This window comes from Haliotis cracherodii, unplaced genomic scaffold (genome assembly GCF_022045235.1).
Source record: "Haliotis cracherodii isolate W230 unplaced genomic scaffold, xgHalCrac1.p SCAF_1, whole genome shotgun sequence".
In the NCBI taxonomy this organism is placed as follows: domain Eukaryota; kingdom Metazoa; phylum Mollusca; class Gastropoda; order Lepetellida; family Haliotidae; genus Haliotis; species Haliotis cracherodii.
The window spans coordinates 12,980,103-13,000,497 of NW_027266264.1; the positions used below are offsets into that span (position 1 = coordinate 12,980,103).

At 40.5% G+C, this 20,395-nt stretch overlaps 2 protein-coding genes across 2 annotated transcripts in view; one reads left to right on the forward strand and one right to left on the reverse strand.

Annotated features, from left to right (window-relative positions):
- Window positions 1-20,395, reverse strand: part of LOC139472907 (regulating synaptic membrane exocytosis protein 2-like) — a 113,137-nt gene that overhangs the window by 91,819 nt on the left and 923 nt on the right. The window lies entirely within an intron of this gene.
- On the forward strand, window positions 16,490-19,098 carry LOC139459916 (AAC-rich mRNA clone AAC4 protein-like). The gene is made up of 3 exons (XM_071241649.1): window positions 16,490-16,701; window positions 17,109-17,271; window positions 17,766-19,098. The coding sequence occupies exons 1-3, from the start codon at window positions 16,579-16,581 to the stop codon at window positions 17,957-17,959; spliced, it is 480 nt and encodes a 159-aa protein (XP_071097750.1). The 5' UTR covers window positions 16,490-16,578; the 3' UTR covers window positions 17,960-19,098.

The window sequence follows — 20,395 nt, forward strand, 5'->3', positions numbered from 1 at the left end:
TTGGGACAAAAAGATTAAATTCGACATAAAGTTAACATTGGGACATGTTGATGGCAGGTCGCGTCTGCAGAGCCCACGTCTAGACATCGGTGAAGCCACAACACGTTTCAATATATCAGACATAATCAGCACTGAATATGACAGCAGCGCAACTGGTGACCTTCACTCATATAGGAATGTCAGCCATGGCACGGTGATCATATATATATATATACTATATGCTTTCTGAAAAGATAGTTGAGACTTTGTCCAACTTTTTTGCAATCAATACGACTGTGTTGGGCCTCCGTGTGGGTTTTTTCGTTATAAATGGCGTCTGTGTGTCAGACAGCTCCACCAGTGTGTCAGTATGTCCTGATTGCTGTGTAGACAAGGCAGGGTGATCTAACCTTCTCCTGCGTATTTTCCATACATCAGATATTACGTCTTCGTGACATTTACAACAATGCTATCTGGGATGGCCTCATTCAAGGAATCGATCACTACACTGCATGTTTGACTATATTCATATGCATTTAGTTCACTGTATACACAGAGCCTCGTAACCGCTGTGACTGAGATTGCACTATTTGCAGGAGAAATAGTTCTTTTCTATGATATTAATCTATGTAGATTATTGCCAATGTTTTCTGGTGAGTAATACAATCTTACGAGAAACTCTCGAGGCTATCGCCGATAGTTATTGCTGTCCCAGGAGGGGATACACATTCTTCGTTCAGTACCTTCACAAGCAGGATCTGGTCCAATTGTACGGGGTTACGTTCAAGAAGTAATCATTAACATATAGTCCGCCAAAATGAAAGCCAGATTATATATAATGTAATTACAGTAACATATATATCGAATTTTAAACCAATTAGAAAAAACTTGCAAATGGAAAATCTTTCAGACATATACTGAACTGCGAATTTTAACATTGAACATCAGACTCTGGACATGCCTATCATGCATAACGGTCTTGAAAATCTAATAGAGACAGAAGCACTTGTTCGACACTCATAAAGTACCAGTCACACGCACCCACCATTGTATCCATCCAATACACGTCATATAGATGCTTAATACAGATTAATTACCACGCAGAATGCAACATAAAGCCATGATTAGTTAAACAAACTTGTAGCTGACCAAGGGACGATGGGGTGGCGTAGTAGTTACAGCGTTCGCTCCTCAGATCGAAGACCCGAGTTCGATTCCTCCCATGGGTACATGGTGTGAAGCCCTTTCTGGTGTCTCCTGTCGTGATATTGCAAAGAAAGTTGTGTAATCCCCAAAGACGTTAAGATATGGTACTTGTTTTTACCCTGCCTGGCGCTCGGCATTAAGGGGATAAAACAAGGACTGATCGTCTCGGAGTCAGTATGCTGTGTCTGAGTAGGGTATTCATCTGTTTGAATCAGTTAAAAAAAGTAATGTTTGTACAGTCGACTGCCGCCAACGTTATGCGGCTTGTTCGGGATGAAAGCGTCCGATGAAAGCGCCTGAAAGCGGGACACAGAAGAGTAGGGCTGGTCGAATGATCTAATGAATGAACTAATTTAGGTGTAGCGTGCCCTTTGATACACAACCAATCATCAGACTGCATATGTCATATTTATTACACTCAACCACTGTTTAAGAAGAAAATCCAAATATATCATAAGCATTAGGCTTCTCAATGCCCCCCCCCCCCCCCCCCCCCCCCAACCACTCTCTGTCCGTCTCTCTCCCTCTATCTTCCTGTCTCTCTGTCCGTCTGTCTCTCTGTGTGTATCTCTCCCAGTCTCGCTCTGTGTCTGTCTGTCTGTCTGTCTCTCTCCCTCTCTCTCTGAAAGTGGGTTCTCGTAACTGGAGAAGCAAGCCCTCTCTCCCCGTGTCTGTGTGTGTGTGTGTGTGTGTGTCTCTCTCTGTCTCTCTGTCCGTCTGCCTGTCTCTCCCCCTCTGTCTGTCTCTATGTGTGTCTCTCTCTGTCTCTCTGGCCGTCTGTCTTTCTCTCTCTGTGTATTTCTGTGTCTCTCTGTCCGTCGGTCTGTCTCTGTGTGTCTTCCTATGTGTTTCTGTGTCTCTGTGTGTGTCTCTCTCCCCGCGTCTCTCTCTGTGTCTCTGTGTCTCCCTCTTTCCTCTAAGAGACAGGAGAAGCATGCTCACAAGCTCCCGTTTGAAACAAGTTGGGTTTAATGGTTTTAATGAAGTCTATTGACAGGAAATGCACGGAATGTGCAGCGTAGTAGCCCCCTGTTGTTATAACGAGGGACGTAATTAGTGTCATAATATTGGGCGGAATGGACGGGGGCCGTATGAACAGTTAGATTCGTTTCATACTCTGAATACACTCTATGGACAGGCGTGACCAGCTGCCCTGTCGGGTACATGTGTAAGCCTTTTGGGCAACTGGAAGAGAATAATTTATGTGTTTTAGGTAACCTGTTGAATTGAAAATCAGATGGCAACATTGACTGTCTTCGATTGGTATCGGTCACTGGTTTGTCTGGTCTAAACTCTACTACCTGCTGCTTCACTTCGATGTTAAAATCCATTTAAATCCATTATACGAAGTGCAAACTGCCGCAAACAGGCAATAAATTACGCTTTTAATCTTTTTGGTAGATAACCACAAGCATTATGTATGGCTAACAAGATAAAACAACAAATAAAGAATGTTTGTGTGTAATTTCCATACAAAACGTTCTAGACTACAACATTTGTATAATAAATGTTATTTACTGCTACAAAACTATCCAGCTTTGTTCACTATTGCGCAATATACCGAGAAAGCCACTGGGATTGTCATTCAGCCTTGCGCAGTATACCGAGAAAGCTGCTGGTATTGTCAATCAGCCTTGCCCAGTATACCGAGAAAGCCACTGGTATTGTCATTCAGTCTTGCCCAGTATACCGAGAAAGCCACTGTGATTGTCATTCAGTCATGTCCAGTATACCGAGAAAGCCACTGGTATTGTCATTCAGTCTTGTCTAGTATACCGAAAAAGCCACTGGTATTGTCTTTCAGTCTTGTCCAGTATACCGAGAAAGCTGCTGGTATTGTCATTCAGTCTTGCCAAGTATACCGAGATAGCCTCTAAATAATCATTTACCATTGACCACTATCCCCGGAAAGCCACATGTATTGTCATTCAGCCTTGCGCAGTATACCCGATTAAGCCACTGGTATTGTCATTCAGCCTTGCCCAGTATACCGGAAACCCGCTGATATTGTCATTCAGCCTTCCCCACTATACCGGGGGAAAACTGGTATTGTCTTTCAGCCTTGCGCAGTATACCGGGAGGAGCGCTGGTATTGTCATTCAGCCTTGTCCAATATACCGAGAAAGCCACTGGTATTGTCATTCAGTCTTGCCCAGTATACCGAGAAAGCCACTGGTATTGTCTTTCAGCCTTGCCCAATATACCAAGATAGCCACTATATAGTCATTAACCATTGACCACTATCCCCGGAAAGCCACTGGCATTGTCATTTAGCCCATTCCAGTATACCGAGAAAGCCACTATATAGTCATTTACCCTTGCCCAGTATACCGAGAAAGCCACTTGTAGTGTCATTCAGTCTTGCCCAGTATACCCGTGTAAGCCACTGGTATTGTCATTCAGCCTTGCCCAATATACCGAGAAAGCCACTATATAGTCATTAACCATTGACCACTATCCCCGGAAAGCCACTGGCATTGTCATTTAGCCCATTCCAGTATACCGAGAAAGCCACTATATAGTCATTTACTCTTGCCCAGTATACCGAGAAAGCCACTTGTAGTGTCATTCAGCCTTGCGCAGTATACCCGATTAAGCCACTGGTATTGTCATTCAGCCTTGCCCAGTATACCGGAAACCCGCTGATATTGTCATTCAGCCTTCCCCACTATACCGGGGGAAAACTGGTATTGTCTTTCAGCCTTGCGCAGTATACCGGGAGGAGCGCTGGTATTGTCATTCAGCCTTGTCCAATATACCGAGAAAGCCACTGGTATTGTCATTCAGCCTTGCCCAATATACCGAGAAAGCCACTGGTATTGTCATTCGGCCTTGCCCAATATACCGAGAAAGCCACTGGTATTGTCATTCAGTCTTGCGCAGTATACCGAGAAAGCCACTGATATTGTCATTCAGTCTTGCGCAGTATACCGAGAAAGCCACTGGTATTGTCATTCAATTTTGCCCAGTATACCGAGAAAGCTGCTGGTATTGTCATTCAGTCTTGCCCAGTATACTGGGAATGCTACTGGTATTGTCATTCAGTTTTGCCCAGTATACCGAGAAAGCCGCTGGTATTGTCATTCACCCTTGCCCAGTATACCGAGAAAGCCGCTGGTATTGTCATTCAGCCTTGCCCAGTATACATAGAAAGCCACTGGTATTGTCATTCGGTCTTGCCCAATATACCGAGAAAGCCACTGGTATTGTCATTCGGCCTTGCCCAATATACCGAGAAAGCCACTGGTATTGTCATTCAGTCTTGCGCAGTATACCGAGAAAGCCACTGATATTGTCATTCAGTCTTGCGCAGTATACCGAGAAAGCCACTGGTATTGTCATTCAATTTTGCCCAGTATACCGAGAAAGCCACTGGTATTGTCATTCAGTTTTGCCTAGTATACCGAGAAAGCTGCTGGTATTGTCATTCAGCCTTGCCCAGTATACCGAGAAAGCCGCTGGTATTGTCATTCAGCCTTGCCCAGTATACCGAGAAAGCCACTGGTATTGTCATTCGGTCTTGCCCAGTATACCGAGAAAGCCGCTGATATTGTCATTCAGCCTTGCCCAATATACCGAAAAAGCCACTGATATTGTCATTCAGTCTTGCCCAGTATACCGAGAAAGCCACTGGTATTGTCATTCCGCCTTGCCCAATATACCGAGAAAGCCACTGGTATTGTCATTCAGCCTTGCCCAGTATACCGGAAACCCGCTGATATTGTCATTCAGCCTTCCCCACTATACTGGGGGGAAAACTGGTATTGTCTTTCAGCCTTGCGCAGTATACCGGGAGGGCCGCTGGTATTGTCATTCAGCCTTGCCCAATATACCGAGAAAGCCACTGGTATTGTCATTCAGTCTTGCCCAGTATACCGAGAACGCCGCTGGTATTGTCATTCAGCTTTGCCCAGTATACCGGAAAACCGCTGCTATTGTCATTCAGCCTTGCCAGTATACCGGGGAAAAAACCTGGTATTGTCATTCAGCCTTGACCAGTAGGTCGGGAAAGCCGGGTATATTGTACGCGAAAAATCGTAAAGTACATTGAGGAACGAAGCGTGGTTTATTTCACAATAATACATTGTTCTATCGTGACGTCATTTCTGGAGATTCGAAGATGCGCTCGCAACTCGATGACGTCGTAAATTGGACGACGTTATTTTTGAGAGGGGGTTGTCAAGTGAGTTGTTCCCCATCGATGTAGCTGGGCAGCGCGGATGAAAGCAATCGCAAAACGTACCCAAAAGTGGGAGAGATATGACGATCGGTATTGGGAATATCCGAATAAAGGTGCAGATAATCGACGTGAAAATTGTGAGAACACCAAACTTAACTACCCTCTACATAAAATGGAGCTGTTCGACATTTCCGAGGTCGGATTGTATTCATTTTTCTAAATACGGCTTAATGTAATGTAATGTAAAGCTTGAAGCTTAGTGGTAGAGCGTCCGCCCGGAAAGCGGAAGGTACTGGGTTCGATCTCCGGCCGCGTCATACCAAAAGACGTTTAAGATGGTACTTGTTGTTATCCTGTCTGGCGCTCGGCATTAGGGGCTCTAACTAGGACTGGTCGGCTCGGAGTCAGTATACTGTGTCTGAGTGAGGTATTAACTGAGGCATGGTATCTCATTGGGCTAGCACTTTTAATCGGCAAGCAGCCACACAAACACACACACGTACATGCACGTCGCTATATAAGTGCAATAATCTTGGACGTGACGTTAAACCCTATTTCACCTCACCTGTAAAGCTTGTACAATTTATTAACATAACTTAACTTAATTTAAAAAGTACACAAAATGTTGGTCACATATACAATCTCATATACGAAATAGTCGACTTGTCGTCGTTGTTTATCGTACAATAAAACACCGCAGGGAGAATAAACCATCAAATGCGCAGTGTGTATGTTATACTCCAGTGAGTGTGTGTTATACTCCAGTGTGATGGTTATACTTCAGTGTGTGTGTTACACTTCAGTTTGAATGTTATACTTGAGTGTGTGTGTGTGTTATACTTCAGTGTGTGTATGTGTGTGTTATACTTTAGTGTGTGTGTTATACTTCACTGTGAGAGTTATACTACGGTGTGAGAGTTATACTTCAGTGTGTGTGTTATACTTCAGTGTGAGTGTTATACTTTAGTGTGTGTGTTATACTTCAGTGTGAGAGTTATACTTCAGTGTGTGTATGTGTGTGTTATACTTCAGTGTGTGTGTTATACTTCAGTGTGAGAGTTATACTACGGTGTGAGTGTTATACTTTAGTGTGTGTGTTATACTTCAGTGTGAGAGTATACTTAAGTGTGTGTGTGTGTGTGTGTGTGTGTGTGTGTGTGTGTGTGTGTGTGATACTTCAGTGTGTGTTATACTCTAGTATGTGTGTGTTATTTTTCAGTGTGTGTTATACTTCAGTGTGAGTGTTATACTCCATTGAGTGTGTGTTATTCTTCAGTGTGAGGGTTATACTTCAGTGTGAGGGTTATACTTCAGTGTGTGTGTGACACTTCAGTGTGTGTAACACTGCAGTGTGTGTTATACTTCAGTGTGAGTGTTATACTTCAGTGTGAGTGTAATACTTCAGTGTGTGTGTTATGCTTCAGTGTGTGTGTTATACTTCAGTGTGAGTGTAATACTTCAGTGTGTTATACTTCAGTGTGAGTGTAATACTTCAGTGTGTTAAACTTCAGTGTGAGTGTAATACTTCAGTGTGTTATAGTTCAGTGTGTGTTATACTCCAGTTAGAGCGTTATACTTCAGAGTGTGTGTTATACTCCAGTGTGTGTTATACTTCAGTATGTGTGTGTTATACACCAGTGTGTGTGTAATACTTCAGTGTGTATGTTATACCCCAGTGTGTGTAATACTTCAGTGTATGTGTAATACGTATGTGTGTGTAATACATCAGTGTGTGTGTGTGTTATACTTCAGTGTGTTATACTTTGGTGTGAGTGTAATACTTCAGTGTGTGTGTTTTACTCCAGTTAGAGCGTTATACTTCAGAGTGTGTGTTATACTCCAGTGTATGTGTGTGTGTAATACTTCAGTGTGTGTGTGTGTGTTATACTCCAGTGTGTATTATACTTCAGTATGTGTGTGTTATACTCCAGTGTGTGTGTAATACTTTAGTGTGTGTGTTATACTCCAGTGTATGTATGTGTGTAATACTTCAGTGTGTGTGTGCGTTATACTTCAGTGTGTGTGTTATACTTTAGTGTGAGTGTAATACTTCAGTGTGTGTAATACTCCAGTGTGTGTAATACTCCAGTGTGTGTGTTATACTTCAGTGTCAGTGTAATACTGCAGTGTGTGTTATACTTCAGTGTCAGTGTAATACTTCAGTGTCAGTGTAATACTCCAGTGTGGGTGTTATACTTTAGTGTCAGTGTAATACTGCAGTGTGTGTTATACTTCAGTGTCAGTGTAATACTTCAGTGTCAGTGTAATACTTCAGTCTGTGTGTTATACTTCAGTGTCAGTGTAATACTTCAGTGTCAGTGTAATACTCCAGTGTGTGTAATACTCCAGTGTGTGTATTATACTTTAGTGTCAGTGTAATACTTCAGTGTCAGTGTAATACTTCAGTGTCAGTGTAATACTTCAGTGTCAGTGTAATACTTCAGTCTGTGTGTTATACTTCAGCGTCAGTGTAATACTTCAGTGTGTGTAATACTTCAGTGTCAGTGTAATACTTCAGTGTCAGTGTAATACTGCAGTGTGTGTTATACTTCAGTGTCAGTGTAATACTTCAGTGTCAGTGTAATACTTCAGTGTCAGTGTAATACAGTGTCAGTGTAATACTTCAGTGTCAGTGTAATACTTCAGTGTCAGTGTAATACTTCAGTCTGTGTGTTATACTTCAGCGTCAGTGTAATACTTCAGTGTGTGTAATACTTCAGTGTCAGTGTAATACTTCAGTGTCAGTGTAATACTGCAGTGTGTGTTATACTTCAGTGTCAGTGTAATACTGCAGTGTGTGTTATACTTCAGTGTCAGTGTAATACTGCAGTGTGTGTTATACTTCAGTGTCAGTGTAATACTGCAGTGTCAGTGTAATACTTCAGTGTCAGTGTAATACTTCAGTCTGTGTGTTATACTTCAGCGTCAGTGTAATACTTCAGTGTGTGTAATACTTCAGTGTCAGTGTAATACTTCAGTGTCAGTGTAATACTTCAGCGTCAGTGTAATACTTCAGTGTCAGTGTAATACTGCAGTGTGTGTTATACTTCAGTGTCAGTGTAATACTGCAGTGTGTGTTATACTTCAGTGTCAGTGTAATACTGCAGTGTGTGTTATACTTCAGTGTCAGTGTAATACTGCAGTGTGTGTTATACTTCAGTGTCAGTGTAATACTTCAGTGTGTGTTATACTTCAGTGTCAGTGTAATACTTCAGTGTGTGTTATACTTCAGTGTGTGTTATACTTCAGTGTCAGTGTAATACTGCAGTGTGTGTTATACTTCAGTGTCAGTGTAATACTGCAGTGTGTGTTATACTTCAGTGTCAGTGTAATACTGCAGTGTGTGTTATACTTCAGTGTCAGTGTAATACTGCAGTGTGTGTTATACTTCAGTGTCAGTGTAATACTTCAGTGTCAGTGTAATACTTCAGTGTCAGTGTAATACTTCAGTGTCAGTGTAATACTTCAGTCTGTGTGTTATACTTCAGCGTCAGTGTAATACTTCAGTGTGTGTAATACTTCAGTGTCAGTGTAATACTTCAGTGTCAGTGTAATACTGCAGTGTGTGTTATACTTCAGTGTCAGTGTAATACTGCAGTGTGTGTTATACTTCAGTGTCAGTGTAATACTGCAGTGTGTGTTATACTTCAGTGTCAGTGTAATACTGCAGTGTCAGTGTAATACTTCAGTGTCAGTGTAATACTTCAGTCTGTGTGTTATACTTCAGCGTCAGTGTAATACTTCAGTGTGTGTAATACTTCAGTGTCAGTGTAATACTTCAGTGTCAGTGTAATACTTCAGCGTCAGTGTAATACTTCAGTGTCAGTGTAATACTGCAGTGTGTGTTATACTTCAGTGTCAGTGTAATACTGCAGTGTGTGTTATACTTCAGTGTCAGTGTAATACTGCAGTGTGTGTTATACTTCAGTGTCAGTGTAATACTGCAGTGTGTGTTATACTTCAGTGTCAGTGTAATACTTCAGTGTGTGTTATACTTCAGTGTCAGTGTAATACTGCAGTGTGTGTTATACTTCAGTGTGTGTTATACTTCAGTGTCAGTGTAATACTGCAGTGTGTGTTATACTTCAGTGTCAGTGTAATACTGCAGTGTGTGTTATACTTCAGTGTCAGTGTAATACTGCAGTGTGTGTTATACTTCAGTGTCAGTGTAATACTGCAGTGTGTGTTATACTTCAGTGTCAGTGTAATACTTCAGTGTCAGTGTAATACTTCAGTGTCAGTGTAATACTTCAGTGTCAGTGTAATACTTCAGTCTGTGTGTTATACTTCAGCGTCAGTGTAATACTTCAGTGTGTGTAATACTTCAGTGTCAGTGTAATACTTCAGTGTCAGTGTAATACTGCAGTGTGTGTTATACTTCAGTGTCAGTGTAATACTGCAGTGTGTGTTATACTTCAGTGTCAGTGTAATACTGCAGTGTGTGTTATACTTCAGTGTCAGTGTAATACTGCAGTGTCAGTGTAATACTTCAGTCTGTGTGTTATACTTCAGCGTCAGTGTAATACTTCAGTGTGTGTAATACTTCAGTGTCAGTGTAATACTTCAGTGTCAGTGTAATACTTCAGCGTCAGTGTAATACTTCAGTGTCAGTGTAATACTGCAGTGTGTGTTATACTTCAGTGTCAGTGTAATACTTCAGTGTCAGTGTAATACTGCAGTGTGTGTAATACTTCAGCGTCAGTGTAATACTTCAGTGTCAGTGTAATACTGCAGTGTGTGTTATACTTCAGCGTCAGTGTAATACTGCAGTGTGTGTTATACTTCAGCGTCAGTGTAATACTTCAGTGTGTGTAATACTTCAGTGTCAGTGTAATACTTCAGTGTCAGTGTAATACTTCAGCGTCAGTGTAATACTTCAGTGTCAGTGTAATACTGCAGTGTGTGTTATACTTCAGTGTCAGTGTAATACTGCAGTGTGTGTTATACTTCAGTGTCAGTGTAATACTGCAGTGTGTGTTATACTTCAGTGTCAGTGTAATACTGCAGTGTGTGTTATACTTCAGTGTCAGTGTAATACTGCAGTGTGTGTTATACTTCAGTGTCAGTGTAATACTTCAGTGTGTGTAATACTTCAGTGTCAGTGTAATACTGCAGTGTGTGTTATACTTCAGTGTCAGTGTAATACTGCAGTGTGTGTTATACTTCAGTGTCAGTGTAATACTGCAGTGTGTGTTATACTTCAGTGTCAGTGTAATACTGCAGTGTGTGTTATACTTCAGTGTCAGTGTAATACTGCAGTGTGTGTTATACTTCAGTGTCAGTGTAATACTGCAGTGTGTGTTATACTTCAGTGTCAGTGTAATACTGCAGTGTGTGTAATACTTCAGCGTCAGTGTAATACTTCAGTGTCAGTGTAATACTTCAGTGTCAGTGTAATACTTCAGTGTCAGTGTAATACTTCAGTGTCAGTGTAATACTGCAGTGTGTGTTATACTTCAGTGTCAGTGTAATACTGCAGTGTGTGTAATACTTCAGTGTCAGTGTAATACTTCAGTGTCAGTGTAATACTTCAGTGTCAGTGTAATACTGCAGTGTGTGTTATACTTCAGTGTCAGTGTAATACTGCAGTGTGTGTTATACTTCAGTGTCAGTGTAATACTGCAGTGTCAGTGTAATACTTCAGTGTCAGTGTAATACTTCAGTTTGTGTGTTATACTTCAGCGTCAGTGTAATACTTCAGTGTGTGTAATACTTCAGTGTCAGTGTAATACTTCAGTGTCAGTGTAATACTTCAGCGTCAGTGTAATACTGCAGTGTCAGTGTAATACTGCAGTGTGTGTTATACTTCAGTGTCAGTGTAATACTGCAGTGTGTGTTATACTTCAGTGTCAGTGTAATACTGCAGTGTGTGTTATACTTCAGTGTCAGTGTAATACTTCAGTGTGTGTAATACTTCAGTGTCAGTGTAATACTTCAGCGTCAGTGTAATACTGCAGTGTGTGTTATACTTCAGTGTCAGTGTAATACTGCAGTGTGTGTTATACTTCAGTGTCAGTGTAATACTGCAGTGTCAGTGTAATACTTCAGTGTCAGTGTAATACTTCAGTCTGTGTGTTATACTTCAGCGTCAGTGTAATACTTCAGTGTGTGTAATACTTCAGTGTCAGTGTAATACTTCAGTGTCAGTGTAATACTTCAGCGTCAGTGTAATACTGCAGTGTGTGTTATACTTCAGTGTCAGTGTAATACTGCAGTGTGTGTTATACTTCAGTGTCAGTGTAATACTGCAGTGTCAGTGTAATACTTCAGTGTCAGTGTAATACTTCAGTCTGTGTGTTATACTTCAGCGTCAGTGTAATACTTCAGTGTCAGTGTTATACTTCAGTGTCAGTGTAATACTTCAGTGTCAGTGTAATACTTCAGCGTCAGTGTAATACTTCAGTGTCAGTGTAATACTTCAGCGTCAGTGTAATACTTCAGCGTCAGTGTTATACTTCAGTGTCAGTGTAATACTTCAGTGTCAGTGTAATACTGCAGTGTGTGTTATACTTCAGTGTCAGTGTAATACTGCAGTGTGTGTTATACTTCAGTGTGTGTTATACTTCAGTGTCAGTGTAATACTTCAGTCTGTGTGTTATACTTCAGCGTCAGTGTAATACTTCAGTGTGTGTAATACTTCAGTGTCAGTGTAATACTTCAGTGTCAGTGTAATACTTCAGCGTCAGTGTAATACTTCAGTGTCAGTGTAATACTGCAGTGTGTGTTATACTTCAGTGTCAGTGTAATACTGCAGTGTGTGTTATACTTCAGTGTCAGTGTAATACTGCAGTGTGTATTATACTTCAGTGTCAGTGTAATACTGCAGTGTGTGTTATACTTCAGTGTCAGTGTAATACTGCAGTGTGTGTTATACTTCAGTGTCAGTGTAATACTGCAGTGTGTATTATACTTCAGTGTCAGTGTAATACTGCAGTGTGTGTTATACTTCAGTGTCAGTGTAATACTGCAGTGTGTGTTATACTTCAGTGTCAGTGTAATACTTCAGTGTCAGTGTAATACTTCAGTCTGTGTGTTATACTTCAGCGTCAGTGTAATACTTCAGTGTCAGTGTTATACTTCAGTGTCAGTGTAATACTTCAGTGTCAGTGTAATACTTCAGCGTCAGTGTAATACTTCAGTGTCAGTGTAATACTTCAGCGTCAGTGTAATACTTCAGCGTCAGTGTTATACTTCAGTGTCAGTGTAATACTTCAGTGTCAGTGTAATACTGCAGTGTGTGTTATACTTCAGTGTCAGTGTAATACTGCAGTGTGTGTTATACTTCAGTGTGTGTTATACTTCAGTGTCAGTGTAATACTTCAGTCTGTGTGTTATACTTCAGCGTCAGTGTAATACTTCAGTGTGTGTAATACTTCAGTGTCAGTGTAATACTTCAGTGTCAGTGTAATACTTCAGCGTCAGTGTAATACTTCAGTGTCAGTGTAATACTGCAGTGTGTGTTATACTTCAGTGTCAGTGTAATACTGCAGTGTGTGTTATACTTCAGTGTCAGTGTAATACTGCAGTGTGTATTATACTTCAGTGTCAGTGTAATACTGCAGTGTGTGTTATACTTCAGTGTCAGTGTAATACTGCAGTGTGTGTTATACTTCAGTGTCAGTGTAATACTGCAGTGTGTATTATACTTCAGTGTCAGTGTAATACTGCAGTGTGTGTTATACTTCAGTGTCAGTGTAATACTGCAGTGTGTGTTATACTTCAGTGTCAGTGTAATACTGCAGTGTGTGTTATACTTCAGCGTCAGTGTAATACTTCAGTGTGTGTAATACTTCAGTGTCAGTGTAATACTTCAGTGTCAGTGTAATACTGCAGTGTGTGTTATACTTCAGTGTCAGTGTAATACTTCAGTGTCAGTGTAATACTTCAGTGTCAGTGTAATACTGCAGTGTGTGTTATACTTCAGTGTCAGTGTAATACTTCAGTGTCAGTGTAATACTGCAGTGTGTGTTATACTTCAGTGTCAGTGTAATACTGCAGTGTGTGTTATACTTCAATGTCAGTGTAATACTGCAGTGTGTGTTATACTTCAGTGTCAGTGTAATACTGCAGTGTGTGTTATACTTCAGTGTCAGTGTAATACTGCAGTGTGTGTAATACTTCAGTGTCAGTGTAATACTTCAGTGTGTGTTATACTTCAGTGTGTGTAATACTTCAGTGAATATGGGTGCATGTCATCGTATCCCAATATTGCATAGATCGATGCTCATGATGTCAATCTCTGGACTGTCTGGCCCAGAGTGGATTATTTACAGACCGCTGTCACATAGCTGGAATATTGCTGAGCGCGGCGTTTTCATCTCAGTTTTCGTTTCCCAACTCTCTACAGAAGCCATATGACAGTCATAGTGTGTCACACTCCCGGGGGAACCTCGGGACCTAGGAAGCGAGCCGCAGGGGTCTCATACGACTGACGCTTTGCTTCTAAAATGATAGCTCATGTACCGAAATGATATGTCTTCAGATTCAACATACAGCTTGTTTGATAAGACCGAAAAGCCAAAATCGATATGTTTAATCACTAAGGTAATCACTATATATACCTCAGCACAGTTAGGTGTGACGCTGAACGCATTGTTAATACTTCATGACTACACATACCAGGCACTTTAATGCTAAATAAGACGTAAGTAGATGAAACTACTCGCGCATTTAAATCTTAACACCTAACCCTTATCGGAATAATCTTGATTTTTAGCACATTCAACACTGGGAAAGAAACCTGGCATTTTACGGCCGCCTCAAACGATAATTAGTGGAAGATTTCCTCTTCTCCAGTCTTCATAGTTTTTAAATTGATTGTAGTTGGGAGCAAATAAAATCGTATATACAAGGCTGTCAACACTTTACTGGTTTAATCTATTTGTGAGAGTCCTGAAAATTGGGACATTTTCAGTCATAATAATTCGGGAGTCGGGAGCCTAATATATGTACATATGTATGTATGTATGTATGTATGTATGTATGTATGTATGTATGTATGTATGTATGTATGACTGTATGTATGACTGTATGTATGTATGTATGACTGTATGTATGTATGTATGACTGTATGTATGTATGACTGTATGTATGTATGACTGTATGTATGACTGTGTGTATGTATGTATGACTGTATGTATGACTGTGTGTATGTATGACTGTATGTATGTATGACTGTATGTATGACTGTATGTATGTATGACTGTATGTATGTATGACTGTATGTATGTATGACTGTATGTATGTATGACTGTATGTATGTATGACTGTATGTATGTATGACTGTATGTATGTATATATGTATGACTGTATGTATGTATGTATGCATGTATGACTGTATGTATGTATGACTGTATGCATGTATGTTTGTATGACTGTATGTATGTATGACTGTATGTATGTATGACTGTATGTATGTATGACTGTATGTATGACTGTATGTATGACTGTATGTATGACTGTATGTATGTATGACTGTATGTATGTATGACTGTATGTATGTATGACTGTATGTATGACTGTATGTATGTATGACTGTATGTATGACTGTATGTATGACTGTATGACTGTATGACTGTATGTATGTATGTATGTATGTATGTGTGTGTGTATGTATGTATGTATGACTGTAAGTATGACTTTACGTATGACTGTATGTATGACTGTATGTATGACTGTATGTATGTATGTATGACTGTATGTATGACTATGTATGTATGTATGTATGACTGAATGTGTGTGTGTATGTATGTATGTATGTATGTATGTATGTATGTATGTATGTATGTATGACTGTATGTATGACTGTATGTATGTATGTATGTATGTATGTATGTCTGTGTGCGTGCGTGCGTGCGTGCGTGCATACGTGCGTGCATGCATGCATGCATGCATGTATGTAAAGAAATTCACAAAATTAATACACGACACGGATTGTTCTCTTACATGTTTCCGCTTCGTCTTCAGGGAGAAGTGATTATAGTTGCGGAAGATATCGCATGGGTGTAAAAGTTCTGATCTGGGTGATATTAAATGTTATCATGTCTTACAGCATTGAAGGCTGTAGTGGGTGGAAACTTAGGATCGTTGTTCACGAGTGATGTGTTGTTTAAACTGTGATAAACACACACACACACGTACTCACCACACACACTCCACATACACGTACTCCATGGGCGGATACAGAGGGGGTGGGGTCGGGGGTGGGGGAGGGGTGTTGTGGGGGTGGTGCGTACCCCCCTTTTTATTTCGAAAAAAACAACATTTAACTCACTGCTTTTCAGATAAGTTCGAGTCTCGTAATTCTATTGTGGTAATTAGAGTTTTAAGATTGATTTACAAGGAAGTCCATGAAGTATACGTCAGTGCGGTCTATATAATTAACCCTGTAATAACATTCCTTGTTCTGTATAATTAATAACAAATCATATGAACCAGCACGTATATTATTACTGATTGCTTACCGTGTGTATCAAATGTACACCAGACAATGTAGAAATCATACATCCCTTTGAACTATATTTTCAATGGCGACAGACAGAAAACTGACTAAGAATCGTGTAGACGTTTGTAGGTAACTTTTATACTGAATCTCTCTTTCCGTGGTGCAATACTTCCGAGTTTTCTGACCTGTCACAGCAAATCAGATGTAAAAATACTCGTTCATAATAGTGACGAGTGATGTCATATTTAACGAATCTCATTGGTTAAAGATGCCAATTGTTGGAATGTCATTGGTCAGTATTTTTAGAGTGTATTTTTAGCAGTTGACGACATGCGGGGATTTCCTGTTTGTGTATATAAACGAGCTTGCATCAGAAACCCGCAATACAAGCCACCGAACAAGCCAGTAAGAACATGCCAGTGTAGTTTGTATTCAATTCACATATTATATGTCCGAAAGCTAGCAACACCATCAAAAATGGGTAGAAACAGAATATCTAACCGAATGCGAAATTCTCAGAATTTCTCTCAAATCTGTGCCTGGCAGACCGTCCAGGACCGGTGTTTCTCCTTCCGAGACAGGCCTCAAGAGGAAGAGGGAAAGCGTCTTCCTCGGTTGCGGAGCAAATATTTCGCCCTGTAACTCATACGTCGGGGAAAACTTCATTGTTCATCAGCTACAGTGGTTCAAAATTCATAAGCTCGTCAATGACATCGATTCTGGTGGAATAGCGTACTGCGATTTCCTTTCAACTCGAGGTGTAAGCCGAATGTCCCTCACGGAGGGTGCCGAGCGTATACGAGATGTGCCGAACGCGGGAGGGAACTCGGTTCTGTCGGAAGTGCTTTCCTTCGAACTGATGAACAAGTGCTTTGCGGCTAAACTCTTAAAGGTAAATATGCGAGACATTGGATTTTTTTTATTTACGCACGCAAGTTTGTTTGTGAAGAGTGAAGATTTGCATTTATGAAATGTATGTATTCTTTCTAATTTATGTTTATTTTTTTTTATCTCAAACTCGGAGGGGGGTGGGGCAGTTGAATCATGAAAATACAAGTTGGGTTGTATTATGAGAATATTTGCATGTAATGATATTTGCACCATTGTAAACAGATTTCGTGAGTTAACGCGTGATGCCGCAGTAAGCAAATCACAGTTGTATCACATATGCTAATGCATGTAATCGTTAATTGTATCTGGACCGGCAAACCGATGGTTGATAGCTCGAACAACGACCCATGCAGTTGTGATGCTTGTGAATTCTTCTATCAGTACTAATTATTGCTATGTTTATTTCAGACTGAGATGGAGGTGTCGTATTTCCCCTGCGGGGGGTCCATCACGGACTACGTGTGCGAGGTGTTCGGCCAGCGACTCGGAGTTTCCGTCACCCGAGCCATGAAATACAAGGGAGACTACTCCGAGGAGGACGCATTACACTTACTGTGCAAGAAGTTAAAAGGTAAGATAAACTACGGGTACATACTTTCTCCTGATGATATCAATCAGATAAAACGTGCGAAACAGAAAAAAAGTCATACAGAAATAAGTGCTCATGTGCTTCCTTTAACATCTTCACGGTCCACCATTTTGTTAAATGATTAATTAATAGTCGCCTCCCAAAACAGAGGATATGTCGCCATTCATGTCACGGTCGTTGAGAATGAACATTTGGAAAGGGTAACAAAATTGCTTTTATATTAAGATAACATATTTTAAACGACAACAAGAATTTTTTAGACACGCTGGTTTTATCAAAAGAGGATAACAAATATAAGCGGTTGGTATTATTCAGGGAAGCAAGTGCATTTTGGAAGGAACACTTGTGAGACTTAAGCGATTTCGTAGTGTTGTTTCATCTGTGTTTTGTTCTTATCCAATATCCAAAATATGAATAGACAATGAAAATGTCGTGATTGGTCACCAGGCTAAGGGTTGTTGTTGTCATGGTTACAGGGATAGTACAGTCCAGCCGCAACACGTTAGAAAACTGGAGCAAACAGATCTTGCACGTGTGGGCGACCAACAAGCATGTGGCCAGGGTCGTTGAGAGAGCGTATGAGCTGGTTCCAGTGGACCTGAGGGGAAACACCATGGTCCTTGTCACCACGGCAACAGAGTCAAAGTTCATCTTCCTCAACGCCTGCTGAGAGGCGGACAGAGACGCCTGTAGCGCCTCCACTACATCACAAGCCAAGCAGCAAGCGCGGAACACACCGAAGTTGGGCCCAGAACATCGGGAAATGTCGGCAGTGTTGCCTTCAAGCAGGGCAAGGTGGACTGAGTCAGGAGAAGTCACCTCTACTGCAGTTCCGACCATGATGGACAGATCTCACTGAAGAAGGCTGAGCACATGTTTACATGATCAATATATGAGTCAAAAGAAATTCGAGCCACTGTAGCATCTATCACAGTCGATCATCATAAAATGTCACCGCCATCATCACCATCATCACCATCATCATCATCATCATCACGTTCTCCCACCCAATAGTGATTATCTGCATACAAGTAACCGTTCTGGTTCGCCATTTATACCATTAACATATACATGATACCTTGAAGAAGAACCTTGGTGTATCATCTCAATAGCCTATGTGAATGAACACTTGTGTTTATTTTCTTGTAAATTATCAGTGTACATATCGCTAAGGAAAAACATTTTGTTACATGCAAGTCTGTTTGCTACACAGCTGTATATATACAGTAAAAAATTTAAACGAGTTTATCCTCTCGTTCGATAACGACTTCGTGAGTAATACTGTTTAATTTTCGCCATAATACATTCTATGAATAAATAATGGAATGGAAACAAATAATCGAACAAATTACATTTAGATAATGGCCACAATACCCTTGAGCACACTTTTACATTGTCAAGTTCTGCACACTGTTAAACTGTTCACGTCATTGGCTTCTGAGATGAACCATCTATCAGTAAGTAGGTGAGGAGTTATTTATAAATGGTCAGCAGATTCCGTCAGTTCCCCCGGCTGATGATACGGCACTGTTGGTGGGAGGACAAATATACCATACACCATGACACCCATCTTGTACATAGTTACCTTAGTCTGTATTATACACCCCCTACAGCAGTATGTGTATGTGATGCGTGCGTGAGTTGGAGTGTGTATTTGTATGATTTGAAAGTTTTAATATATGGCATGATTGATGAACGAACCCCTTATTATATTGATGTTAATCATCATCAGATTTGTATTTGTCAATATCATGTTTGAATGTTTGATACACTGCTTTATGATCAGTGTGTTTAGTGTGTTGTTAATTATTGTCAGTTTTATGTTCTATTTTATACTTTTATAATAAATGTTTGAAAAAAGGGTTGTTGATGTTTCCAAAGCAGGATGTGCAAAGCAGTTGAAATGAAGCAACGTTTTGATGGGCGCGTCCTTGAAACCAGGATTAAGGGTCCATGTATGCTGTTTCAATCACAACCCCTGGGAAAGTGTCGTGGGAAGCACCCTAAACCTAGTTATAAATAATCAGATGCACCAATATCTGGAGCCATTCGCAACCACATCTTTTCCATCTCTCATAGAAGTTAATAATTTGATTTGACGGTTATTTTTAGCCTGGTGTCATTCGAATCGAAAACAATGAAAACATTAGACTGTGTCTAAACGTAATCTTAAAATCTGTACACCATAGATCTGAATTACCATGCGTTCAAGCTAAATGATCTAGGGGCCCTATGATTCGAGCATGGTTTATTACAGAATACCTAGCCTTGCTCCAAGGCTGTACCGAATGAGAAGTCCATGGATGTGTACTAGTAATTCTATCCTTATAAGTCTAGATAAGCCGCCAGTATTTTATATGGCGCCTTGTTCTTCTTATTTATATATTCTAGGGGTTATGATTTAAACCAATAACCATCTCCTTGTGCATGTCTACAGAATGCCCTACATGAAGCACAGTGCATGACAAGTTCAGAAATCAGTGAAAAAGTCATATCTGCTTATGGCTTGAACGCAAAGAAACGAAAAATAAATGGTTAATTCTGAACGTCCATTTTGAAAATGGGACCAGTGGCAACATGTTCATACCTTACTGCACTTGAAAGTAACCAAAATATCAGCGTTAACACAAATGTCATTACTACAGCAGCAGCTTGTGAGTATAAACGATCTGGGTTATTGTTTTTTCCCCCAGTAAATATCCAATGATGTGACAGCGTGGCAAATATATACTTAGGTAATCCAAATCCTCGCTGGCAAACACTAACGCACTTGACTACCTTTTGAACACAGATGGTAGTATGACGACTAGTGTATGTGTGTAATCACAGCTTTTCACCTATTACGCCAATGGTTGTGAGCTCGAATCCCGGTTCGCCCCCATTATGTTTCTAGGTTTGTGAACACCATATCCGTGCTCGCGGTAAACGTCTGAGACCTGCATCACTTCGGGCTTTCCTCCCACATTAAGCTGACACGCCGCGATATAAATGTAATACTGCTAAAAGAGGTCTTAAACCATAAGCCTCACTCACTAACTCACCTATTACGAGAATATCAAGATATTGTGAGTGAATGAGCGAGTGAATATTGGTCTCCTCTTATGAC

What these genes read in the sequence shown, in the direction of transcription:
- LOC139459916 (XM_071241649.1), top strand. Translation starts at nt 16,579, where the DNA reads ATGTCCCTCACGGAGGGTGCCGAGCGTATACGAGATGTGCCGAACGCG. An exon ending in TTGCGGCTAAACTCTTAAAG is followed by an intron (nt 16,702 to 17,108) that starts GTAAATATGCGA and finishes TGTTTATTTCAG; the next exon opens with ACTGAGATGGAGGTGTCGTA. An exon ending in ACTGTGCAAGAAGTTAAAAG is followed by an intron (nt 17,272 to 17,765) that starts GTAAGATAAACT and finishes TCATGGTTACAG; the next exon opens with GGATAGTACAGTCCAGCCGC.